We start from the raw sequence: 27917 nt of genomic DNA, 5'->3' as shown, positions 1-27917 counted from the left end.
GACCAATAATTCGGCGTCGCTTCCTTCCACGTCACTGTGACGAGGGGTGTTGCGTGGGCTATAGCTGTAGCAGCGTTAGCTGTGTAACGGTGATGGTGAAGAGGGTGTTTGAGGATTTCCGAAATATCGACGTAGATCGACATTCATGAGAGGATTTTATTAACGGTAAGTGAATGTTGTATTATATACAACGAGCGCCTTGTTTAACGCAGAGTTTAACGCATATAAGGCGTGATGAATGTGTGAATGTGATTGAGTGAACGACAGATAAACAGACCAACAGGGAGAGACAGACATCTAACGTTACTATTCACGAAGCCCTGATTTAATTTTTTAACCCCAATGTTATTGTATTAGTAGTGATTATATAATAATAATAATAATAATAATAATAATAATAATACAATAGTAATAATTCAGGAATAACGACTAAGGCCTGTTTGACTTATTAAATCACCATTTGATCAAATACTCATATATTGGCTTTATATAAAATGCATTAAATGTATCAGCTTTAAAAATGCTTTTAAAAAGTCAGACTTTGACAAATTAGCAAATTAACGTATTAAATCGCTGTTCAAATAAAATACATTTAGTAAATAAGTTAATAAAGCATTAAAAATCAGCCTTAAAATGCATTTCTTTTTTTTCAAATACATTTGATAAACCTGTTTTTCTTTAATTATTATTATTGTTATTATTATTATTATTATTATTATTATTATTATTATTATTATCATCTTTTCATGAATGATGAATAAAACCTGTTTGATTTATTACATTACCATTTGATCGAATATGTCATACATCACTCAAGTCAGATAACTCAGATAAGTCATATACATCATGTTTTTGGTCCATATCTTAACTTTTTTTCCATATCATAGGCTATCAATATGTATCATGATATTCATTTGCCATTAAAGGAGAAGTCCACTTCCAGAAGAAAAATTTACAGATAAATTACTCACCCCTGTGTCTTTCTTTCTTCAGTCGATAAGAAATTATGTTTCTTGAGGAAAACATTCCTGAATTTTTCTCCATATAGTGGACTTCAATGGTGCCCCCAAGTTTGAACTTCCAAAATGCAGTTTAAATGCAGCTTCGAAGGGCTCTAAATGATTCCAGCCAAGGAAGAAGGGTTTTATCTAGCAGAACGATCGGTCATTTTCTAAACAATTTATATACATTTTAACGTCAAATGCTCGTCTTGTTTAAGTCTGTGTGAACTCTGTTTTTTTCCTGTTCAATACGGTCAATACATACAGTTAGGGTACGTCGAAAAACTACCATCTCGTTTTCTTTCCCTACTTCAAAATAGTCCTGCGTCGCTGCAGAAGTACCGAATCAGTGTTTACTAGGGATGTCACAATACTAAATATAATATCGAACCGTTCGGTACGACCTCCACGGTTCAATACGCGCTTTTGAATTGCGGTTTTTCGGTTTTGCATTTAAATAACTTCCTTGTTTTATTTCTCTCGGAATTTGCTGTATGTGTCCCGCTTCCCCGCTTATATTTGAAAAAGCAACACACGCAGAGCATCTTCCATTCTAATGTCATGCAGTGATAAGCCTTTCTAAACCTGTTGTCCAGCAAAAAGTTATAAAAACAAATGTTTTTATACATTATGCATTAAGTTTTTAAACATTGTGACTTATTTTTAATTCACAATATCAGTCCAGTGTTTGAAATAACTTCCTTATGTGATCTGATGTGGATTCTTATCAGAGAATGAGGCAGACAATATATTCTATACTTGTATTCTATGTATGTCAATTAGCAATGGCTTATGAAAATACACAAGATATCTTGAAGAACACAGATAAACCATATATTATTGCAGACGAGCGTTTATTGTCCTTACGTTTCATCATTCAAAACGTTGTATCTTGTTTTTAATCAGTTATAACAATAGCAATGCTTTTATCCATATTAGAGAAGCTAGAACGGAACGTCATCAGCGCTACTTCTTTGACGCATATGTGTTTTGTTTTTCTTTTTGCATGAGGGCACCCTCTGGCGTCCAGTATGAAGGAAACCCATTCTATTTTGCGTAAAAATTGAAATAATACGTCTCTCAAAACAAAAATTACGCAGACATATACAAAACCACGATTTTTGTCAGTGTACAGAGGTTTACGTGAGTATTTTGTTAATTTGTTGCAAAAACTCCACACTGAAGTGGCAAGATATCAGAACGGAACCAAACCGAACCGAAAACCGTGGTTAAAAACCAAGGTACGTATTGAACCGTGGACTTACTGTATTGTTGCATCTCTAGTGTTTACAAAGTGAACATGCAGAGAAGATCAAGTGCCCTTTACAAAAAATAAAAATTAAAAAAAACGGTAAAACAGCGAAACAAGACGGGAGTTTGTCAACATACCCTAACTGTATTGACCTGGATTATACAGACTATAAATTGAAGTATAAATTTGAAGCTGCATTTAAACTGCATTTTGGAAGTTCAAACTAGGGGGCACCATTGAAGTCCACTATATTGAGAGAAATTCGAGAATGTTTTCCTGAAAAAACAAAAACAAAAAAAACATAGTTTCTTATCGACTGAAGAAAGAAAGACAAACATCTTGGATGACAAGGGGCTAAGTAAATTATTTAAACTGTTAATTTTTGTTCTCGAAGTGAACTTCTCCTTTAATGGTTAATGAAATGCTTTCATCACAATTCAACTCTACAGAGTAAGATACCTTTTAATGTATGGTGTTTTCCACAGATTTAATACAAATTTACTAATTGGATTTATCTAATTTCTAACAAAAACATTGCTTTTTATTTTTGTCAAACAGGTTGTTATAGAACAGAACTCTATAAATTTACCCCCCCTTTGGGTCATTCCGTATCAACTTAACCAGAGGTCCCTGGCTCAATATTTTAATTGTGCTAAAATATTAAATGTCATGGATGGATATTTACTGAGTAATCCACTATTTTGTAGAGGGGGGTCAAAAAGGCCATTTTCACCTGAGATTCAAAGCCAAATTACAGGGGGTTACAAGTGACTTCAGAAAGATGATAGCATTGTGATGTTATTTTTACACAGAGATTGCTAGGTTTATTAGTAAAATCTATTGACTTTAGCGATGGTGAGCATTCAAAAAGGGGGAAACCGCACTTTTCGAGTTTTTTCTCCAAAATTTTAATGTCTGTAACTCAAGAAGTATTAAAGATATATTAATGCCCCTTTAGATGTTGGGTCTTAACAAACTTTCCATTCGGCATCTTCGTTTTTAGGCCCTATATGGTTTGGTTCCAGGGATATTGGAATTTCAGTATGGCTCCAGGGGCAAATACAAAAATTATATTATTATGATGCTGCCATCATTCTGTATCTGTGTCAGAACTGATCCAGGTATTGGACTGGTGCTTCCTTTGATATGAACAGAAGTATTGAAATGTAACATGAGTAACCTCAATGTTAATGGGCAGGATTATCATGTTCACCACAGTGAGTTTGTGTTTGTGTGTGAAATGTTCATGTTTTCGATGCCGTTACAGTGAAGGTGTAACTTCTAAAGGTGCGTGTATGTTACAGCTCTGTGTTATGTCTGTGAAGAGCCCATCAGACCTGCTCAATGAAAACGCTTACGTCCCACCTTCACTGACCCTTGACCTCTGTTTATCACATGAAAGAAAGCTGGGCCTGACAGATACTCGTGGGTCAACGCCTTTTTCTCTAAAGAGTCAACTTAATTACGGCAGCACCAACTCCATCCAGCTTCTCAAAGGCGTTATGGGAGGACTAGATGATGACGACGCATCCCTCCGGCACCAGGAAGATGAATGGAGCAGAAATCAGGAGAACGAACACGGTCTTCCAGGCTCCGAAAGCAACGCCAAGTGGATGAAGGAAGATCAGAATCAAATATGCAAGTTAGCAGAGCAGCAGCAGCAAGACCAGAATCTTAACCTGGTCGAAAACAAGAACGAATCCACTGACAGAAACCCGAACCAGAACCCACAGCGGCGCCACGAAGAGAAGAACAAGACCCTGAAAGCGCTCTGCTCTGACCTGCGCAGTTGGGCGGCCGATGAACCTCTTCTGATTTACTCTTCTGACACTCTGATGGAGAAGAATCACGAAAGCCAAGAGCAGATGATAGACGAGGAAGCGGAGAGAGAGAAAGAGGAGAATTTAAATCCCAGTGGAGCCGAGAACGCGGATTCATCTGAAATTCCGAAGAAAGGAGGTGAAGGTGGCGGCAGAAATGCTTGCTTGCTTTTCAGTAAGAATGCCGTTCCCAGCGACGAGGACTCCAGCTGCATGTCGCTGTCACAGGGAAGCACTGCAAGCAGCACCCCGGACGGAGAGCCAGGTAGGTCAGACAACGAGATGAACGCCGAAAAAATGGCAAGACCCTGTTTACACCCACTGTCCATCTTAAGTGGCCTGTTAAAAGCAGGATTCTTGCCCTTTTTAGGAAGGTGAATTTAAGACTCTTTTCGAGACAAGTAAAGAAAAGGAATGAATTGAAGGAAACACAGTATTTCTATGGAGTGCACAATGAGTTGCGTTAGTAAGTTAGTAAGTTTGATTATATCTGCTTAAAAAAAAAAAAAAACGGAGCAAATTTATTTCACCTTGACTTAACTCCACCCAAAACTGAAAATTCTGTCGTTAGTTACTCACCCTTATGTTGTTCCAAACCCGCAAGATCTTTGTTCACCTGTGGAACACAAATTAAAGGAGAAGTCCACTTCCAAAACAAAGATTCACATATAATGTACTCACCCCCTTGTCATCCAAGATGTTCATGTCTGTCTTTCTTCAGTCGTAAAGAAATTATGTTTTTTGAGGAAAACATTTCAGGATTTTTCTCCATATAATGGACTGATATGGTGCCCCTATTTTGAACTTTCAAAATGCAGTTTAAATGCAGCTTCAAATGATCACAAATGCGGTTGTAAATGATCCCAGCCGAGGAGGAAGGGTCTTATGTAGCGAAACGATCAGTTATTTTCATAAAAATAATACAGTTTATATACTTTTTAATGTCAAACGCTCGTCTTGTCTTACTCTGCCTGAACTTTGTTTTTGTTCTGGTTCATGTCAGTTAGTGTATGTTGAAAAACTCCCATCTCATGTTCTCCCTCAACTTCAAAATCGTCCTATATCACTGTTTTACCTTTTTTGTTAAGGCTGTTTGATCTTCTTTTTTTCGACATACCCTAACTGTCTTGAGCCAGAATACACAGAGTTCAGGTAGAGCAAGACAAGACGAGCATTTGAGATTAAAAAGTATTTAAATTTTATTATTTTTATGAAAATAACTGATCGTTTTGCTAGATAAGACCCTTCTTCCTCGGCTGGGATCATTTACAACCGCATTTGGGATCGTTTGAAGCCGCATTTAAACTGCATTTTGGAAGTTCAAAATCGGGGCACCATATCAGTCCATTATAAGGAGAAAAATGCTGAAATGTTTTCCTCAAAAAACATAATTTCTTTATGACTGAAGAAAGAAAGACATGAACATTTTGGATGACAAGAGGGTGAATACATTATATGTGAATCTTTGTTTTGGAAGTGGACTTCTCCCTTAAGATGTTTTGGATGAAATCCGAGCTTTCTGACCCTGCGTAGACAGCAACGGTAGTAAGGACGCCGACAAAATGTCCATATGACTTTGGTGCTTCAACTGTAATGTTGTGAAGCTACAAGAATTCAAAAAGAATTACATTATTCAACAACTACTTCTCTTCCACATCAGTCAACGCGTGTTCACAAGAGTAGCATGGCACATTCGTGTTCCGACGTAGAGCCCGGATGCGCTGCGGCTTTTCTGCAAGCTGAGAAGAGCACACGAATATGTTGTGGTTCTCCCGTGAACACGTGGCAGAGACTGACGCAGAAGAGAAGAAACAGTTGAATAAATGAATTCTTGTAGTGCCATAAAATTACGATTGTAAAACGGATAGTTCCGGTCCTTGATTCTGATTGGTTGAGCCGTGTTCTAGCTGTTGTAGGCTTCTTCCGAAAGCTCTAAAATGCTGCCTTCGGAGGCGGGATTTCCCATGATCCTGTGGATGTGCGTCATATAGGCTATATAAATAAAGATATTCTGTTGAAATTAAACTTGTTACTTTATAATAGATGAGATCTTGATCTTTGATGTTTTTATTGACATCATTACACTGTATTTGCTCTGTTTATTTTGTAAAACCTTACTGTGTATGTGGAATAACCGATTTGTAAAAGCAATGAGCCCCATGAAGCCGTGGTTTACCCGAATTTATAACAGATAAGGGAATTTTAGGCACTCCACTTCATGTCATGCCTAACAACACCGCTTATAACACTGTTATAAATTCACTATAAACCACGGCTTCACGGGGCTCATTGCTTTATTGAACCACCGATGTCACAACATGGACTATTTTATCGATGTTCTTACTGCCTTTCTGGCCCATGAATGTGGTAATTACATTGCTATCTACGCAGGGTCAGAAAGCTCTTGGATTTCATCTAAAATATCTTGATTTGTGTTTCAAAAATGAACAAAGGTCTTTTGGGTTGACATGGGGGTGAGTAATTAATGACAGAATTTAAATTTGGCTGAACTATGCCGTTAATATACACATAAATTGTAAGAATATGACTAATACTGATGAATAAACCGGTTAGGCTATTAATGAGCAATCCCAAACTAGTTTATGGTAATACAATTAAGTTGGTATGAGCTGCCACAGTAATTTATTAGTGAAAATATCTTTGCATTTTTGGGTTATGGAAATAATAGTTATCTTGGTGAATACACAATACCACAATACATGAACAGTTAATGAAACTGCTCCTGAATAGAATAAATGTTATACCTTCGTGCAAATCTGTCGCACAAAGTAGCAATTATGTGATTTTTTTTTTTTTTTTTTTTTTTTTTTTTTTTTTACTTTTATTTTGTTTGGGACAGGATAGTTTGTTTCTTTTCTGTTTTTCTCAGCTTCCTCGCACATCTTTAAACATAAAGGTCTGGCGTCAGTACACTCCGTGACCACACAGAACGGTCTTGCAAAAAAGCAATATTCTTTCACATCAGTTTGGCCGCCTTTTCCATTGCAAATGTTCCTTTGACAGATATTTGTTTTAATTTTGAACTCACTTAATTTTGTTCAGTATTTCAAGATAGTTGACGAGCATCTCAAGCTAAATGTATTTTGATTTAGTGAGGTTGTTGACATGCTGAGGTGATCGGATCAGTTTTACATGACCACACTGCATTTGTAGTGTAAACTATTTGTATATGTAATTTTGCTTAAGATCATGTTGGAATGATTAGCACTTACTTATAACTGTCGTAGCCCTTCTTGTGACCTGTGTGGAAAGCATGTGCTTTCTCCATGCTAGAAAGCTGAAAAAGTATTTAATGCAGCCACTGATAAGGACTAGAGCAATTGGAGATATAGTAAGTAAGTTACTAATAAATATAGTAAGTTAATCATTCCAATGTGATCTTAAGTTAATAAAATTAACAAACAACATAAACTAAAATTAAAGCGTTCACTACTGAATTCGGGTGAAAATAAAACTTGGTAAGGTAAAGTAATTACATAAAATGTGGCTGTATAAATGATTTCTGTAGATGTACACTGATTTGCATTGAACTGCAAGCGCTCACACCACGAATAAAGTAGACAATCACATTTGCGGCAGCTCGTTGATGCCCAGCCACTTGTTAGTTAAGCACATGTAAGATTTCTTTCCCCAAAAAATTATTCATATAAAATGGTAGACTTTTTCTGCAGCGCTTTATTTTGTGTGATGTCCTAAAACACGGCGACCGCGACACAGAATGCAATGTGCCGTGACGTAGATTCCCGTTCTCTGTTGTCCTGATGCGTCCCAATGACAGCAACAGTCTGTCTGCTCACCTGTTAATCACTGGGATTAAAACATTTACCAGTGATGAATGTCTTTAAAAATGATTTTGGAAAACCTCAAACAAGACCTGCCACAGTGTCATCATTTTCACATGGGTATATTATGTGCATTCAGATTGACTATACCATTCATACCACTGCTTATATATTTTATTATTATTATTAATTATTTATTCTAAACAAATTATTTTTTTAAAAAACTAAAAAAGAAACTGAGTGAAGCCAGGGTGCAATCAGATCACTAAACCTCTACCATCCCCATTTGTAACGCACATGACTGCCAGGTGACCTGAGCACTTGTGGTCAGATCACCCGAAATGTCCGTGCCAGGTGTGAAGCACGTTACACTGTTGCTTGTAGAGTCCTACTGGGATGGCAGTGCATTTGAAACCGACAAGGACCTGCCAGCTGGATGGATGCGAGTGCAGGACACGTCGGGCACCTACTACTGGCACATTCCCACAGGGACCACGCAGTGGGAGCCACCTGGGCCCCTAGAGGAGAGACCGGCCAGCACGTCGCCTGCGCTCACACCTGCTGACGAGCCACAGGTGCGCACGCACACATATTATACGTCGTAATAATTCAACTTCTAGAAACTGTTTGCTGTTAATAACATTATTATAGGCTCTCAAGCTGTCCAACGTTAGTATCGTTGTAGCCGTGGGCCCGCCGACATCTTTAAACGTGAACCCATTTGTTTTTAGATTACATGGAGCGGAGTTTCTCATCCAAACGCATTCGGTGAGGAAGAGCACTGGCAGGTAGGTTCGTAATGGAGTCACGGACAATTTTGCTCTGTGTTTGTGAGTCCATGTAATGCTGCTTTTTTTATCGTTTAGAAAGAGGATTTGGCTTCTGATGAAAGTCTGAAGGAGTTTGAGGGCGCGACTCTACGCTACGCCTCCATCAACCTCAGGTACGAGACCAGTGAAACGACACAGAATTGTGAAGCTGAGCATTACGTAGTATTATGCCACATGTACGCTTACATTTTGTCTGTGCATTTATGAATTGGGAGGACGCTTTTGATCTAAAGCCACTGACTCTTCTGTCTGTGTCATCTTCCTGTTGTGTGCAGTTTTTCCCAGTCTGAGGAGGAAGAGGAACAGACTTATTTCAGCAGTAACGAGGGGGCGAAGGTAAACGCGCAGTCGACCGACCATATACGCCACATGGAGATGCTTGTTTTCTTCATGTTTGCGTGTGTTTCGCAGTGTTTCGCAGTGCGTTCTCTGGGCTGGGTGGAGATATCAGAAGAGGAAATGGCTCCCGGCAGGAGTAGCGTTGCCGTTAATAACTGTATCCGACAGCTGTCCTACCAGAAACACAATCTCGATGACACAGCTGGCATCTGGGGCGAGGTTTGTGCAGATGTGTGGAAATCCCTAGAATTTGAATGAATGGCTGTGTTTGGTAGCCGGGTCAGTTTTCTGCACACAAAAACTACAGTTTAGAAGAACTGCAAAACGGATTGACTGCGTAGAACCAATCTGGATGTGTAAAAAACAAACTGTTTCAAATGTCTGCCAGAGTCTCATTTAATTGGCTAAAAAAAGGTGGTGGACCCGCCCTCCCCCTCACGCTTGCAGAACTCAGTGAGTGAGAGAATCTTGTCAGAAGTGTAAGCGCAGATAAAAGAAAGATGGAGCTGTACGTATCGGATTATTTTGGCAAATTTGTGCCCTACATACACAACAAGTCATTTAGACATTTGCAGCAGTTTGTTTTTGTTTGGTTCTACGCAGTCAATCCGTTTGACAGTTCTTGAAATTGTTGTTTTCGTGTGCAAATCACTGTTCACAGGCTTGCAGTGCTTTTGACCGCATTTTAGCCAAAACAACGTGCCAAAAGTGTAAGGGGAGAGAAATGGAAGTCGGAAGAATGCATATCGTATTTATTTTGCTGCAAATAATTTTTTTTTACACTTGAAATGCGATTTACACTTTTACAAAGCTGATTGAACAGAATCTCCGTATACAGCGGATCAATGAATCGGTCAGTGATTCATTGAGCGAGCCGTATAACATCACACTGTACTGGATACTAATATCCAAAATATAGTGAAAACACTATTTCTTAGCACGGTAACAAGGTCGGCAGTTTAAGACATTAATTTATAAGCACAAAACACAAGATACTTCTCTTTTCAATATGAATAGGAATTTATTGGAAAAACCTAAGACATATAAACTAATCTAACACATAGACGCGCATTCACACATTCATACAAGTTGCAGAAAGAGAGAGAGATGAGGAAAGAATGAGTTTAGAAGAGTGAAAATGTGAAATCCCAAGTTTATAGCATACGTATATGCAATTGCTTAGACCTGAACAACCATCAATCATTTAATTAACCCTCGCGTTGAGTTTCTTAGTGAGGTTATTAAACGCTATATTAATGCACCAGTTCAGCTAGAATCTGGAGGTTGTACTTGCGTTGCCTTTGTGTTAAGGGGTTTCCTTTGATGACGTCGTTGCAGAAAGGGGTTCCCCAAGGTTGCTGATTGGTTGGAAGTCCGTGGTCGTTGGAGGTGATGTCTTGGGCGTTGGCTGGATGATGGAGTCGTGTACGCTGGTTGAAGTTTTGAGGCAGGCACGAAGTCTGAGACACGGCTTAGCGGCAAAACTTAACTTAGAACACGAAACTCTCAACGGAAAGAAAAGATTAAAGTAAAAGAAAGAAATGTGACGGTCTCCTCATGTTTTCGTTAGAGGAGTGGCTGGCGTGCAAGCCAGGAAGCGTTCAAAGAACGCAAAAAGCAGCGGCAAATTATGGCAAAAAGCATGGCTAAAAGAGATGGCACGAAGCACAAACTAAAAGCACAAGCTAAGAGCCTGACTAAAAGCAATGGTTAAACCAATAGCTAAAAGCTAAAGCTAAAAGCTAAAAGCATGGCTAGGAGCGATGGAAATAGCTAAAAGCAAAATTTGATGGTGTCCTGTGGTTTTAAACTCAGCTTTGGACACATCCCAAAATGGTGTCTTGACCAATTAGATGTTGTCTTAACTCAGGATATTGCTATGTTTCTCCTCCCAAAACATAAATCAGCATGTTATCTTATCAGTCACATGGTCAGAATTTTCCCGCTCTTGCAGAGTATAATTTGGCCATGATTCCTATAACATGAATACAACACATTTGACAATGAATTGATTGGTGGAAACATTCAAAGCATGAATTTTCAAACTCATACATACCAAACATGAATATAAACCCTTAAGCTATTCAATAGTTATTAAAAAGGACATACACAACGAGTGATTAGAACATAATAGACAAATGTGTGGGTGGCATACATAGCAGGGAGTTATGCAATGGTCTGATGTTCATTCATATGTCCTTTTAAGCATCGTTTTGGTGCATATTTAGGTAAAATGGACAGTCTCTGCCATTCTGTGAACTAAGGGCATGTTCCAAGGAACAAAGGAATTTAGAAGAAACTTGGTCTGGTTCTTGTCTTGGGTGGGGGAGCACCACCCAACAAAGTTTCCTCATGTGATGGTCCTGATGGGCTGCATCTTTGACCATTAATCTGGGTTTTCGCCCCAATATTGATAATCTCCTTCCTGAGATGGGATTATCAATAATTGTGTTCTTTTGTTTTAATGTTGCAAGTTGTTCAAAGCTGTGAAAGTTAGTTGGTTAGGCTTACTTCAGGCTGGCTGGCGCCAGGGTATCCTGGACAGATTTATGACGTGGTTCTGGGCCCCTTTGTGGAATTTGGCTCTTTGGTTTCAACCAAATGTTCTGATCGAATCTTCCATTTGTCTGATTCGCTCTGATACCCTACATACCCCCCCTTCGGTCGACGATGTGTTGGTTGATGAAGACATCGGCGAGCGCTGGAGAAACAAAGGCAGAAGAAGCAGACACCAACACAACAAACAACAAGACAACACCTCCAGGACAGTTACTGTACTGGTGCAGGGCATTAGGTTATTTGAGGTACAGGCGCTTACATTTAACTAGTCAGCATAGTCTAGTACACTGAGAATAGTCAAGTTCAATCTGGAAATTGTTGTTCGAATTTGTTTTGGTAGGTTGATTCTTTGATCAAATTTTGTGATAAAATTTGTTTGTTTCTTATAGGTTTTAATTTAGAAACGTTCACCTTTGGTTTCTGGTGAAATCATCTGCGGTAAAATGATTCGACCTATCGGCATGGAGCTCTTTGGCTTCCATTCAGTTTAGAGTGGCTTGCGGATATTAGGCGTGGCGAGTCAATCCTAATATCAGACCTTTAACCCCTGTAGGGTGGCTAGGAGTTTCACCTGCTAACGAAAGAGAGAAAGGAAAGGGATAGGTAAAAGAAACAAAACAAAAACAAAGAAGCTGCGGGTTTTCCTAGTGTGGCTTACAACTACTGTTGTGCTAGGATGTTGTGTGCAGCTAGGGTGTCAGGTACCTTAACTTAGCGTCAGGTGTTCTACCTATGGTGAAGATAACTGCATGTTCCTGCATGATGGGTGTAAAACTACGTTAAGCTAAGATTTGAATATTCTCCTTGTGGGAAGAATATGTTGGTTGAATGGGTTATCAGTAGACATAGTTATGTTGTGTGTTAACGATGTAGTGCAGTGTATGGTCAGATCTGTTTCAGTCTGTTTAGGCTCCCCCCTTTCCTTGCATGTAAGTGAAGACTGGCTCTCTGCATCCTTGGCTTGGATGAGGGTGTGTCCATGATCTCATGGGGGTCGGTCCAGCAAGGCAGGAAGTTCGTTAGCAGACAGTCGGAGGTTTGGTTTGGCATGGCTGTGTGAAGCTGGGATGCAAAACCTTGTCTCCTATGGTGCATTCCTCTTGATGCCTTCTGGTTGTGCACAGACTTTCTGACCTTCTGTGCTTTGGTGGTTGCTGTTGCACAGACATGAATGTGGTTCTTGGAGTTGGAGTTCATTTAGCAGTTTCTTAGTGAGGGATAGTGACTGAGGTGATGTTGTTTGGTACCTCAGTGTTTACATCAACGGTGGGCCGTGAGAGACTTGCTCGTTCTGGGTGGTTGATGAACAGGTGCTTGTCATCTTCTGATACGGTGATGTACCAGGTGGTTGCCGGCCTTCCGTTCTGTCACTGGTCACAGCGAGCATGACTCATGTTTCTAGTCATTTGTGTCTAGCTGGTTTTCAAGGAACTCTTTCAGTTCTTTCATGACTTGTTCCATGTCTTCTGATAGTAAGCTGTGTTGTTCTTGTGGATACTTAGCACCGTGGATGTTTGAGTGGTGCTGAGGTGGGTTTTGTCGTTGTTTACCCACACCAGTTGTTCTTGGACGAGCTGTTTGATTGGCTTTGTACATCCAGTTAGGTTTCCAGTTGATCCTCTCTTTTGGGATTTCTGAGAAGCGTGGCTTGTCCCATGGCTTTTCGCAGCGGCTGGGCTGATAGCTGTCGTGGAAATAGGGGTCACGTTCTCTGTGCTCTTGATGAAGGACTCTGGTGTTGTGATGCCACTGGGTGTCATCCAGTGCGAGGCTTGAGTCTTTGGTGACAGAGTTCAAGAGTGTAGATGTTTTGTTACCTTTCTTTGAGGCCATCTTCTGCTTGTTGTAGGCCTTCTGTGTTAGGTCACGCAACTGTTGGATGGTCATGGAGTGAGGACAGGCCATGACGCCTAGATGACGACTGACTCCAGGGTGCAGGTTTCTTAGGAAGAGGCTTTTGAAGTTCACATCCTCTTCGAGGTCAGGTTTGCTGTGTGCACCAAAATAGGCTTGTCGTAGCCTGTTGTAGTAAGCTTGTGGAGTCTCTTGTCGACCTTGTTTGGTTTCTAAGGCAGTTAACAGTCCATATTCAGACTCTGGGTCTGTAAACTCTTTAATCAGGACCTCACGAAGTAGCTGGTAGTTTGACTTTGTGTGACTGGGTTGTCGATCTAGGAAGTTTCGTACCTCGGGACTTGACGTGGCTCTTAGGAGGTACAACCTGTCTCTGTCAGTCACATGAGGTCTCATTTCCAGGTGAAAGTCGATATCTTGCAGGTGAGCCTGGATGTCGTGGCTCTCTTTGGAGTTCGGGTTGAACTTGCTGATGTTGTTAGACAGCTTGCTTAGGTCTTTGATGGTCATCCCATGTGCAGCTTGAAGGTCTGCTTGGATGGGATCCGTTCTTTCGGTGACAGGAAAGAGTTCTGTGGCGAAGGCAGGTGAGGTTTTGGGTTGTGGCCCTTCGCTTCTTTCATTGGATGCCAGTTCTTGGACGTGAGAGTCTGTTCTGCTCAGCAGTTGTGAGGCTGAGGGATGTTTCTCCCTTCTTGGCTCTTGTTTCAGTTCATAAGCCTGTTTGAGTTCTTTTCTGACCATGCAGAGCTCGTCGTTGGCATCATCTAGATGTTGGGTCAGATTGTCAATTTCAGTGCCGTACCTTTCAAGGTGGTCTTCTAAAGCACTGATTTCAGCATTCTTGTCTCTGATGTTTTTCCTGGCTTTTTCTAGTAGCTGTTCGGCATACTGAAGTCTGTTTACCAGGTCTTTCTGGGCAGCATTTGCTTGTTGTTGGTCACATTGAGCTGCTCCCAGGGCTGCTTGGAGCTTCTTAACTTGTTCCATTGTTTCCTGCTCCCTCTCGTTGGGTGCTTTGAGTTGATCTTGAACTTTCACTTCCAGCTTGTCTATGCGGCTCTGGGCACGTGTCAGCTCCTCTTGGAGGTGGGTGATGTGCTTGTCGCTCAGGTGCAGCTGGGCTGTGAAGGCATAGCTTAGGGAGCTTGTGATCTTGACTAGCTCCTCGTGGTTGTTGTTCTGGCTTGAATCATGTGTCAGGAGTCTTCTCAGGATTAGGATTATTATTAGAAATAATAACAGTTCACAGGTCTTGGGGGTGAGGCTTTCTGTCATGCCTCTCAGCCAAGTGTTCACATCTTCCCCTTGGGCGATGGGGTCTGCAGTCTGCGGCATGTTGGCGCGCTGAGGAGAAGAGGGACTGACACAGATCTGTGGGGTGTAGAAGCCTATGTGTGGTGGGACAACTAAATGTTGTGTCAGTGATTGTGAACCACTAGTGAAGTGTGGTGATGGATGTGTTGGTCTCAAGGTGTCTAGGCAGACTAGGGAGGTGAAGACTTCGTCACTCTAATGAGGAAGAGGAAAAAGAGAGAAAGGTGAAACACAATTCAGTGTAATAAATCAATTCCTTTGCCAATGGGAATTTTTCGATTAGATTTTGTTATCAAGAAGGTAAACAATATTATTATATCTCTGTTTGAGACAAAAGAATACAATAATAATGTTGATATCTCTTTTCTTAGTCTGACAGGATTGACACCGTACACCTTACAGTTGGACCGCCTACCAGGGATGCTTCAAAAGCGACGGTTGTTCAACACTTATCTCTATTAATTGATCTCAGCGTTTGGTGAGATGCAAAAATTTGAAATGCGTTTTAAAAGGCAGGGAGGTTAGGAAGAACGAAGGAGGGTTTGGTTACAATCAAATTCATAAGGATGATTCGTCTTCGACAAGATTGTTTATTTCATTCACTTAGAATCGATTGATGGTTCTTACAGGTCCCTAAAAATGTGAAGAGGGAAGAAAGCAGAAGAGAACAGGAGAGACTTGAGTAGAAGGACAGGAAAGGAGAGTAGATCTGGTCCACTCACAGGCTGTGTTGCTGTTATGCCCAACTACGAGTATAGCGTTGTTAATAGTTGCCGCACAACTAATGAAACAACAATAAAATTTGAGTGAAAGAAGAGTTGTCTTTCTGATTTATTCAAACTTGTAGCGAGGGATAACAGTGTCTCCTATTAAGGGCTCAGGTGTGTCGTTCCCAAACTAGGATACCAGGAGGAAAGAGAGAGGCAAGATAAAGTGGAACTGAAAGTAATAAATGGCAAAATAATCAAAATGGAATTAAATGAAAGAGGAAATCAATAAATAAATATAGAGGCTAAGTGTATAGCCAAACAGGAAGAAGGAAGTAAAAAAACGCAATAAGAGTAAGTGCGATTCTGAATAGAATCTATTAGTAAGGGTTATAAATCAGTTAGGTAGAATAAGTTTACTTAAACTTTAAAAGTTCAAGGCTTATTTGTACCTACAATGATTAACTGTTAGGCGTAAGAGAATACTAGAAATAATGATCATATGAAATGACCTGATGAGGAAATCTGAATGATTCCAAATAAATTTAATGTTTGAATTAAATTTGAATTTGGCACAATTAATAATTGTGGAGCAGTATTTCCATTTCTAGTAAAATGCAAATAAGTAGTAAAAAGTGAGAAATTGGAGAAATAAGAAATAGAAAGAGACCAACTGGTGTATTAGTTAAGATGTTCAAAGGGTTAAATCACTTTAGCTTTACCCAAACACACTGTATACAACCACTAGATGTTAATGCTAACTGCTAACCTTTGAGGCTAATCTTTAGCATAGATTTCACTGTAAACACAACAGTTTCGTTAGCTTAGCAACACCGTAGAGTTTGTTTACATATGACGTCGACGTGCTGCGCGTGCGCAGTTCAGAGTTGCTCCGGAAGTAGGTTAAGACTTCCGAGTCACGATCGTAACTATGGCAACCAAACAAACTTTAGTGGACTAAGCACATAAATGTTGCATTGCAAGTACAGTTAAGCATGTTAAATGAAATGTCGGCGCATTTCAACACTGTACAAATAACAAACACCACTTTTAGTTGGTTTTGTGATGTGGCGCTTTAACTCTTAGTTCGTTCAGAGTTAGATTTGAAATGTATTCAAATAACAGCTTGGCGCTACAATAGGGGAAACAAGGATATCGATCTCGGCGGATCGTAAATCTACGTGTCAGTTTCTCTGGGCACGTAAACACAACACAACAGGGTTTCTTCGCTGTTGGTTCAAAGTTAACTTTACTTGATCAAGCTTTTAAAACACTCCCATTCAAATCACACACGCAGTGTAACACGAGATATGTATCTTAAATTCACGTAGTGAACAGACACAAACAGGCAAGCATTATTTCTAATGTTTAACCCAGGGAGTCTAATAGCATAGTTGAATTGGCAATGGAACACGCACTGACAATCAATCTATGAATAATAAGGCCTTAGAAATAGATTGAGGAACACGCTCAAACTATTCTTTATCCGTCGATTTGTTTCCCTTTTAATTACTGCATTTTAGCTCTGTTCGGCTAACGGTGACTGAGATTCCCTGGTTGGGAGTATAGCTATTAAATGACACTGGAACACGCAATGACATCAATTCAGCTATAAACAAGGCATTACAGAAAATGAGGAACACGCTCAAATTCGACCTTATTGTACGATCTCAGATCTTACCTTTGAATTCATTTACTACAGTTCATAAGAGAGGCGCGAACCCGAGTTGCAGCCTTCTCTGCGCTCATGCATTCAAGCGTTCAGTCATTCAAGCGGCCGCGCGCTGCTTACGTCACACACACGTATCGACTCAGAAGTTTCCCATCTATCATCCGCAGCAATAAAAAAGATGAAATAACTTGGTTTATGCCTAAAAATTAGATTAAACTGCCCGCATTCTCCACCATTATACTGTAGGGGATCTACAGAAGTCAATTTTGCTCAAAGGGAATCATTTAAGATTGAACAGAATCTCCGTATACAGCGGATCAATGAATCGGTCAGTGATTCATTGAGCGAGCCGTATAACATCAACACTGTACTGGATACTAATATCCAAAATATAGTGAAAACACTATTTCTTAGCACGGTAACAAGGTCGGCAGTTTAAGACATTAATTTATAAGCACAAAACACAAGATACTTCTCTTTTCAATATGAATAGGAATTTATTGGAAAAACCTAAGACATATAAACTAATCTAACACATAGACGCGCATTCACACATTCATACAAGTTGCAGAAAGAGAGAGAGATGAGGAAAGAATGAGTTTAGAAGAGTGAAAATGTGAAATCCCAAGTTTATAGCATACGTATATGCAATTGCTTAGACCTGAACAACCATCAATCATTTAATTAACCCTCGCGTTGAGTTTCTTAGTGAGGTTATTAAACGCTATATTAATGCACCAGTTCAGCTAGAATCTGGAGGTTGTACTTGCGTTGCCTTTGTGTTAAGGGGTTTCCTTTGATGACGTCGTTGCAGAAAGGGGTTCCCCAAGGTTGCTGATTGGTTGGAAGTCCGTGGTCGTTGGAGGTGATGTCTTGGGCGTTGGCTGGATGATGGAGTCGTGTACGCTGGTTGAAGTTTTGAGGCAGGCACGAAGTCTGAGACACGGCTTAGCGGCAAAACTTAACTTAGAACACGAAACTCTCAACGGAAAGAAAAGATTAAAGTAAAAGAAAGAAATGTGACGGTCTCCTCATGTTTTCGTTAGAGGAGTGGCTGGCGTGCAAGCCAGGAAGCGTTCAAAGAACGCAAAAAGCAGCGGCAAATTATGGCAAAAAGCATGGCTAAAAGAGATGGCACGAAGCACAAACTAAAAGCACAAGCTAAGAGCCTGACTAAAAGCAATGGTTAAACCAATAGCTAAAAGCTAAAGCTAAAAGCTAAAAGCATGGCTAGGAGCGATGGAAATAGCTAAAAGCAAAATTTGATGGTGTCCTGTGGTTTTAAACTCAGCTTTGGACACATCCCAAAATGGTGTCTTGACCAATTAGATGTTGTCTTAACTCAGGATATTGCTATGTTTCTCCTCCCAAAACATAAATCAGCATGTTATCTTATCAGTCACATGGTCAGAATTTTCCCGCTCTTGCAGAGTATAATTTGGCCATGATTCCTATAACATGAATACAACACATTTGACAATGAATTGATTGGTGGAAACATTCAAAGCATGAATTTTCAAACTCATACATACCAAACATGAATATAAACCCTTAAGCTATTCAATAGTTATTAAAAAGGACATACACAACGAGTGATTAGAACATAATAGACAAATGTGTGGGTGGCATACATAGCAGGGAGTTATGCAATGGTCTGATGTTCATTCATATGTCCTTTTAAGCATCGTTTTGGTGCATATTTAGGTAAAATGGACAGTCTCTGCCATTCTGTGAACTAAGGGCATGTTCCAAGGAACAAAGGAATTTAGAAGAAACTTGGTCTGGTTCTTGTCTTGGGTGGGGAGCACCACCCAACAAAGTTTCCTCATGTGATGGTCCTGATGGGCTGCATCTTTGACCATTAATCTTGGGTTTCTCGCCCCAATATTGATAATCTCCTTCCTGAGATGGGATTATCAATAATTGTGTTCTTTTGTTTTAATGTTGCAAGTTGTTCAAAGCTGTGAAAGTTAGTTGGTTAGGCTTACTTCAGGCTGGCTGGCGCCAGGGTATCCTGGACAGATTTATGACGTGGTTCTGGGCCCCTTTGTGGAATTTGGCTCTTTGGTTTCAACCAAATGTTCTGATCGAATCTTCCATTTGTCGGCAAAATCAAGAATGTTAACACTTTCAGTATATAGATTTTACTAGTATTGGCATCTGTATTATTATCATACCAGCAAAATTCAATATCTGCCTCTATTTCATATATATTGGCAGTCTTTCAATTTCTGTACTACTCTGTAATACACTGGATAGGGTATTACTGCTGTAGCTATTTTTTTTTCTGGAAATTCAAATGATTTATGCGTTTTGTAGACATAACAAGTAACTGTGTAACAGTGTCTTTCACCTTTTAATGCACTCGCTTTTATTAACTCAAGCTTGGTTTGACTGATTTTTGATGTTCAGTTTAGGCTTTTAAGGAGAGACGAAAGCACACCGCTTAGTATGCCTTTGTTTGTGTTGCTGTGTAGGGAAAGGAAATGCTTCTGGTGCTGGAGAATGAGACACTGAACCTGATCGAGCCTCACGGCCGAACGCTGCTGCACTCTCAGCCGATCATCAGCATTCGGGTGTGGGGAGTGGGACGCGACGATGGCAGGTAAGTCTGCGAGCAGCTCAGTGTGTTGCCAGCATAACTGACCTTTAACCTTTCTTGTGCCTCATTTTTGCTTCGGAATGAGAGATTTTGACCTAATGTAGATTTTGCTGAATTACTATGTTGTGTTTTTGTTCCGTCTGTCCTGCTGCATCCTGGATCCCAGGGAGAGGTAGTGTGTTGTTGTGTATCGTATCGTTTGTTAGCTTTGTGTCCTTATTGCAGTTCCGAGCATAACGCACCCATACATGAAATGTCATCATTTTCACATCCACGTGTCGATTAGACTTTCTTCTAACACAAAAGCACAATTCGGAGGAATGTTTATGTCGCTCTTTTGCATTCGACGACTGTTCATACATGGATACCACAGCTGTTAATCTTCAAAAACAATGTAAACGTGTCACACCCTGAATTCTCTTTCTTCTGAATGCATCTGATGGTTTTGTGTAAAGTAGAGAAAAGAAGTTATTCACTGAGAATCTTCCACTCAGATACCTTTTTCTGTTCTACATGTCTAAACTGAATGAGATTTGAGAGCTTCAGAGGACTCAAGACATAATAATAAAATGTTTTTTGGTCTAATTTGTTACTTAGGTGGTGCTAGCTAGTTATTGATTGATTTATTGTTATTTATTTATTTTACTTGGGGTTTTTTTTGGAACTTGACAATTGTGGTGACTGTGAACTGCTGTTGTCTGGAAAAGAGCGGTTTCAAAACGTCTGTTTCAGAAAGATTTGAAACGTCCCTAGGTGACATTTTGCGTCCATTAGCATATTCATGACATCATTGCATTGTATTTGCATTCTGCGTATTGTCAGCCCTTTACGTCTGTCTGCTTCTTTTCTTTTCTGTGCATAACATACTGTTAGTACGAAATAGTGACTGAATCATGGCCCATTGAGACGACATGATAACCAGTAGTCACCTCCAGGTCATTTCCAAGTTGCTGCTCTGTACTGCAAAAATGCTGTCAATTGGTCAAATATATCAACTGCGGTGAAAAATAATTAATGGCAAATTCACTTACGTGTCTTACTGTACATTTTTGAGAGAATTCCCCATAATTCTACAAACAAGAATTAGAATTACGAAGACAAGATGTTCAGCTGAAGCCAGCACCCTCCGGTGTGACGACAGTCTGTATAGAATCGTGCCTGTTTACTGGCAGATAGGACTAGCACCACCCACTGAGGCATAATATAGGACGAGGAGGAGCGATCGCACTGGCGCCTCTATGTCCTGTAAAGCGCGCTTTAGCTTCCTCTCTTCGCACAAACGATTGGATGTGTGTCTAACCGTGCACATTTATAAACGTTTAAACTAACACCGTGATATGCTTTAACTGTTTAATATCTATAGATTTTATTTCAGGCAGGTTGTTTGAGAAGGCTAAATTGATCAGACATAGGCTATGATCAACTTGCTGTCTGCCGCTCACTTACTTTAAAAATCAAAAACTTATATTTAACGAACAAAAAATGCTCCAAACGTTTTTCTAAATTAACTTGATAAAAACAAAAAAAATTAAACGAAATATAATCACATTGCCATTACATACAAAACTGAACTATTTAGGTGGAAAAAGAAGAGCTCCGATTGGAGTCTGGCTGGACTCGTACCGAAAATTCTGATGAGCTGTTGGACAGGGGCCGGGGTACGGCCTATATTTGAGGCCCGTGCGGGTTGATCTAAACAAGACAACAACAAAAACCTTTTACATGCAAAGGTGAAAGACTTAAGAACTGGACAGCATCATCCGCTCAGCATTAACAACACAATTCATATGTATGTGTAATCAGAACTGTGCATACTTTACACTTGAACGTTAAATGAACATCACGTCACAATCTTAGTGATTTTATGATGGATTAAATGTAGCCTAATGCAGAAAACTGCGCTCGCATGACGCGGAGGTTACTGTGTGACAGCAAACAGGACAGGACAGCACTCTTCCACCTCAACTGCTTGGGGGCGCTAAACCGGGGCTGTAGCGCCGTCCGTGTCCAGCCTGAAGCTCGGTTCAAGTCAAATGTGCGTGTTTTTGGAACCGTGGTGCACATTCGCTCTGCAGGCTGCTGCCGGTCTTCAGGGATCCTCGTTAGGAGTTCTGGAAGCAGATATTCTGTGGCCTCTGATGTTTTTTTTTTTTTTTATGGCCATTTCTAAGATGGTTGAACAGGGGCATTCAGGGATGCCAGCAATAGTAAGAGATAGCCGCTAGCATAGAAATCAAGGACCATTGTACTGGCCAAAAATGCCAGGATTTATGTCAAGTCAAGGATTATCAAGATTCAGCTGCATGGCATTAAGCATTTGTGCACACTCTACTAAGTGTTGCTTCTTCGCAAGCTTTGACCTGAGGAGCATCGTGGTGGTGTGATGGCATTGCGTCAACTACTGATGCAGCGTCAGAGTGTACCTTTGAAAGGGAATGTCTTGGTTACATCTGTAACCTTGGTTCCCTGAATCGGGAACAAAACGCTGTGTAGCTGGCCGTACTCCATGTGTGCTTGGTTTCCTTCATAGGAAATCAGTCAATGATCCACGTTCTTAAGAGGCGACGCCTCAGCGAGCGGATTGGGATGGGCTCCAGACAGTCGTCACACCAGAGGGTGTTCCTTTAAGTGTCAGCTGTAATGTAGCATCTCATTCCCTACTCGGGGAACCAAGGTTTCACACACATCCAAGACGTTTATTACTGTGCGTGCAGACCTTTATGGGCCTGTGGATGAATTGAAATGATATGCCTACATGCATGTGTTTATGTTCACCACAGGGACTTTGCATATGTGGCACGAGACAAGTTGACTCATATGCTGAAGTGTCATGTATTTCGGTGCGACACCCCTGCAAAGAACATTGCCACAAGCCTGCATGACATCTGCTCTAAGGTGAGATTCCATGGTCAAGTCATTGGCTACTGTCCACTGTTTAATTACCAACATTCTTCAAAATATCTTCTTTTGTACTCAGAAAAAACGAAAAGGTTTAGGATAACTGGAGGCTAATCAGAAAACCTACTCAAAATGAGGTGATTAATAGTGATGTAGCTGACAGCCTAACATGAGGTGTGAAATAAATACGGGTATAATGATAAAAGCAGTGTTACTCAATTACTCATGAAATATGAGCGCTTTTTTGTGCAGCCTTTCTTAAGTAAGATTAAGTCTAATTTAAACCAGAAACTGCTCATCTTTGTTTTGTATGTGATGCAGTGGTTGCCTCTAAATTTGAATAGAACGAGCACAGCTATATGAAGAGATTTCTTTTATTTCTATTATTTCACTTGATTTGGGATTTGTTTTAACGTTTCACTTTAGTTTTCTTATTTGACATATTTCAGTTTCGCGAAGGAATGTGCATCATTTTACCTTGTTAGTTAACAATTAGTTAAATGTGAAAATAATTTTTATTAATAAACAGTCACTGTCTTTTTTTTTTTTTTTTTTTTTTTTTTTTTTTTTTATGTAGATTACTATTAGTCTGTTATGAGCACTAGTAGTATTTATTGCAAGCTTAACGCTTTCCTTGATTTCGCTGTCGGTAATCTTTGTTTAGGCATGTGGCCAATTAATCTCTTTGCATTTATGCAACACGCTGCAGCGAACCAGAGAAAAGAGTCCAAAGATCCCACGGCATTCCTGTGCACGTAAATTAAGCTGTTTTAATTCATGGGTCTGGATTTGGCTGATTGTGATTGAGGGCACGTGTGCCCTGTTTATGAATGACTGGAATTCATGAACGCAGATCTGTTTTACAATGCCTTCGTGAATCCAAGTTATCTACACTAAATGTTTTTCTAGGATTGTTTTTACTCTCTGTATACACAAGTATCAGTGTTTCTGTTCTGTAGTTTGGATCAAGCAGGTAGCCAAATAGAGGCCGCAACGCAAGCGTCTTGCGCATGACCATCGATGCCTAGTGTTTTTTGTTATACTTTTTGTTTTGTCTGTGTATTTCCCTAGATAATGGCCCAGAGGAAGTCATCCAGCAGACTGAACAGCGACCCCTCAAGACTTCGGGACATCCCCTTCCAGGGTAACTTATGACACGTGCTGCATTTAGCTTCTGTTTGTGGACGGTCTGCAGTGCAGATCTGTATAACTGCAAAACTGTTGGGTGTGACTACACTTTTTTTTTTTAATGTGTGCATCAAATATTTCTCTCTCACCTTCTCAAGTGGCTACTGCAATGGATAATAATGAAATGATACCATTATGACTGAATCAGATCTTCCTTCCTTCAGAGTTCCCAGCTCCCAAGAATGAGCTGGTCCAGCGCTTCCAGGTGCGGTACTTGGGTCGTGTGCCGGTGACGAAGCCCGTCGGTAGGAAGTGCCCCGTTCATTAATTGCTAATATTATACAAATTATTTTTGTGCCACTAGGCCATAACCTGTAAGCACTCAAGTAGCATTATTTTTTTTTTCGTGTTATAATCAAAGTTAGCTGCCTGAAAGTGAATTAGAGTTGTGTTGGTGTCTGTCTCTCGAAGGCATGGACGTTATTAACGTAGCGCTGGAGACGGCTCTTGTCAGCAAAGACAAGGAGGAGTGGACACCAGTGACCGTGAACGTGGCCTCCGCTACACTCACCATTCTGACTTCTGAGGTCAGCTTTCTGATTGTTGACATTCTGCAGTACTTGACTGTCAAATGTCATTTGTAATGCTGTATCGTCAAAATGTGGTCAGATAACCACACTGAGATTTCTTGTCTCGTTGTCACAGACAGAGGAAGTACTTTCCGAATGTCGTGTGCGTTTCCTCTCATTCATGGGAGTCGGGAAGGATGTGCACACGTTTGCGTTCATAATGGCAGAGGGACCCGGAGACTTCATCTGTCACATGTTCTGGTGCGATCCAAACGCAGCGAGTCTAAGTGAGGCCGTACAGGCCGCCTGTATGGTGAGTGTACATTGGAGAGCCAAGAGGAAGCAAACAACCAACAGTGTTTGGCATTACTTTAACCTTACAAAGAAACACAAAAGAGAAAACATGCATACACAACTAGGATTTGAGAGCAAGACTTAAATTTCATAGTGTTCGTGCCCTGCAGGAAGTCAGTCTCCCAAATGTAAAGCATTTCTGTTTGTCTGTCTTAAAGAAGTCCACTTCCAGAACAACAATTCACAAATAATTTACTCACACCTTTGTCATCCAAGATGTTCATGTCTTTCTGTCTTCAGTCGTGAAGACATTATGGTTTCTGAGGAAAGTATTTCAGGATTTTTCTCCATTATAATGGACTTCATTGGTGCCCTGATTTTGATCTCTGACATTCCAAAATGTAGTTTAAATGCAACTTCAAAGGCTCTAAACGATCCCAGCCGAGGAAGAAGGGTCTTCTCTAGCCAAACGACCTTTGAGTCTCGTTCAGCAAAATGAACAAGTCTTTTTTTCGAGTCATTTCTTTCATTTCGTTCATTTTAGCAAAATCAGCATTACGTGACAGCCCCATAAGATGAACGAACAACTCGAAAAACCCAAAGACTCGAAATTAATTCCAGTACGAAACCTAATAGGATGTTGCGCATGTGCGACTGAACGAATCACTCCCCGAGACGAGTTGTTCTTCCCGAAGCACTAATTCGTAGTGTCGTGGACATGCATCCCAGAGCTTGTGCTACACCAGCTTTTGTGCTTAAAAAGTACACAATTTTTTTTTGTTGTTGTTTTTTTCGAAAAAAAACAACAAAAACAAAATGACCAGTCGTTTGGCTAGATAAGACCCTTCTTCCTCGGCTGGGATCCTTTAGAGCCTTTGAAGTTGCTTTTAACTTACATTTTGGAAGTTCAAAATCGGGGCACCAGTGAAGTCCATTATATGGAGAAAAATCCTGAAATGAAATGACAGAAAGACATGAACATCTTGGATGGCAAGCGGTAAATCATTTGTAAATTGTTGTTCTGGAAGTGGACTTCTCCTTTAACGAGTGGTGAATGCTTTGGTGTTTCTGGGGAGACTTGTTTAGTGCAGAAATTTAACAGTGTAAATTCTTCCGAAGCAATTTGAGTTTCAACCCTCCATTCCATCCTTCACAGCTGAGGTATCAGAAGTGTTTGGACGCTCGGCCTCCCACCGGTAGCAGTAGCTCCTGTCTGCCCGGCCCGCCTGCCGATTCCGTCGCCCGCAGGGTCGGCTCGAGCGTGAAGAAGGGCGTTCAGAGTCTGCTTGGCAGCTTCAAGAGATCTGGATCTCAGACACCCTAAAAAGGAAAACGCTTCCTCAGCAGTGCTCACTGCAAATATGTATTTGTTCTGTGTGTGTGTTTATGTGTTTTTATGGGCATAAAATTAGAGGGTTGTTCACACCGCTTCAGCTGTCCTCCTGCGGTTAGCGTGCAATAAGAACGAGAGGACGCGTTGGCAGATATTCACGTCGTTTTCATTTGCTTTCTCTCCGTTTACATTAGCAGATGTACTGTAGAAGTGATTTAGCACTACTGGGTATGAGTGTGATTTACCAAGATTGGATTTTCAAGTGTAATCGATGTTATGTGGACTACACGCTCTAATGACACTAAACATTACGCATGCTGTCAAAAAAAACACTAAAATGAGCTTATATACTATGCAATGTGCTTTTTTTTATTTGTTGTTCTTCTTCTGGCTTTGCATTCATTGTGACCATACTGTGCTAGCTTTGAATTGATTACTCTTCCCCAAACCGTGACTGAAATCGACATCTGTGTGCTGTTTACCCTAAAAAGTTGTCATCATTCATTCGCTCTCATGTTCAAGACCTGCATGCATTTCAAAAGTCTGTTTTCGACTCCACTGACATTATATGAAAAAAGGTGCAGTTCCACATATATTACTGCAAGTCACAAAGCCTTTTAATTTCTTCAGTTATATTTATATTACACATTTTTGTACAGTTACCTGCTCTGTCAGTTTGTGAATTTAATTAGACCATTCATTTGTAAAATAGCATTAACATATCCTAGTCTTCCAAAGCGGATCTGCTCATTAAGAAAGCCTCGCTTTAAATGAGCACTTTTTGTTTTTTTATCTTTATTTCTTCTCAGTTTTTGTGTGTGTGTGTGTTTGATATGTTAGATGGCTTTATCTGGAAAAAAATAAAAAAGATTTTTGATCATGATCAGAAACACTTAATCTTAACATCAGAATAGTGTGTTTAACAAAGAATGTGACGTACGCTTGTTCTCTACGGGATGGTCTGTGTTTGTTCCTGTCCGGTTTGTACATAGTGGTTTGACACTGAAATTCTTTTTTTTTTTTGGTCCCTCTTTTAAATTGTATATTGAAGTCAACTGATTATCTGCACATATTTACACATTGTTTATTGGGGGAAAACAAATTCTTTGGAAATGTATCTTAAATGCTTTGCAACGATGGATGTCTTGCTGTATATAGACTTTTTTTTCCTTCTTTCAGAAACACATTGTAACATATTGCCATGTCTTAAACTTTTGAGAATGTGTACGAATTCATAAATATCATGTTTTTGATTATTCCAGTTAATGTATATACTGAATTTAATACACTAATATGGCCAGACAGCTCAATTTTTCCAGTAGTTTTTGTCACATTTCCATGTCAAATTACACCTGTTGTTTTTGAATGCACTTTTTCCCCCCGTCTCGTGTATCTGAATGCTTTATCTTGGCCCTGTTTACTCAAATACTCTGTGTGTAGGTCTAGATGAAGTAATGTGATGCTTAAAATGCAGTGCTGTTGGTAACTCTAGAAGATCTTTATTGAAGAACAAGCATATGAACATGTAAATATTCTGAACTACATCAAGAAACGGTAGCAAAGAAAATGTCTTTTTTTCAGTTAAATACCATGAGGGTTCTTTATGTTTGTGTGCCAAAAAGCACAGCTATAAATACGCGAGCTTGAAATGTTACTTGCATATGCATAAATATTCGCTGATTGGTAAAATGGTAGAAAAGCTTCAAGTACATTTGCTTTTCAAAATAAGACAAAATTTTAGCTATGATATTCAGAAAATTTAAGGGTCACTCCTATAAACATGATAGCTTGCGTAGGATGTTTTTGCCATCACATTTTTTAAGGAGAGTGGAGAAGTGATTTCTTAAAATGTAAATTGGATGTTATATAGATGCATATAACGTGACTGGATGGAATAAAAAATTGAAAATGCATTTAAAGCTTAGCTTCATGACTTGGG

General features: G+C 40.0%; 1 protein-coding gene across 2 annotated transcripts; it reads left to right on the top strand.

Moving 5' to 3' along the window:
* apbb1 (amyloid beta (A4) precursor protein-binding, family B, member 1 (Fe65)) lies at positions 1-27902 on the top strand. Of its 2 annotated transcripts, none has more exons than XM_051105350.1 (14): positions 1-165; positions 3558-4338; positions 8261-8451; positions 8608-8664; positions 8743-8819; positions 8982-9042; positions 9118-9264; positions 19632-19759; positions 22537-22651; positions 23726-23798; positions 24007-24087; positions 24254-24369; positions 24488-24664; positions 25802-27902. In XM_051105350.1, the coding sequence occupies exons 2-14, from the start codon at positions 3567-3569 to the stop codon at positions 25967-25969; spliced, it is 2163 nt and encodes a 720-aa protein (XP_050961307.1). In that variant the 5' UTR covers positions 1-165; positions 3558-3566; the 3' UTR covers positions 25970-27902. The 2 variants fall into 2 exon arrangements, with proteins under 2 accessions (XP_050961307.1, XP_050961308.1); XM_051105351.1 differs by having other exon boundaries at positions 35-165; positions 3656-4338.
* Positions 27903-27917: the final 15 nt, after the last annotated feature.

The sequence above is a fragment of the Labeo rohita genome, unplaced genomic scaffold (genome assembly GCF_022985175.1).
Source record: "Labeo rohita strain BAU-BD-2019 unplaced genomic scaffold, IGBB_LRoh.1.0 scaffold_97, whole genome shotgun sequence".
Lineage (NCBI taxonomy): Eukaryota > Metazoa > Chordata > Actinopteri > Cypriniformes > Cyprinidae > Labeo > Labeo rohita.
Note: the sequence above shows the minus strand (reverse complement) of the source record. Positions and strands in the feature narration are given on the sequence as shown.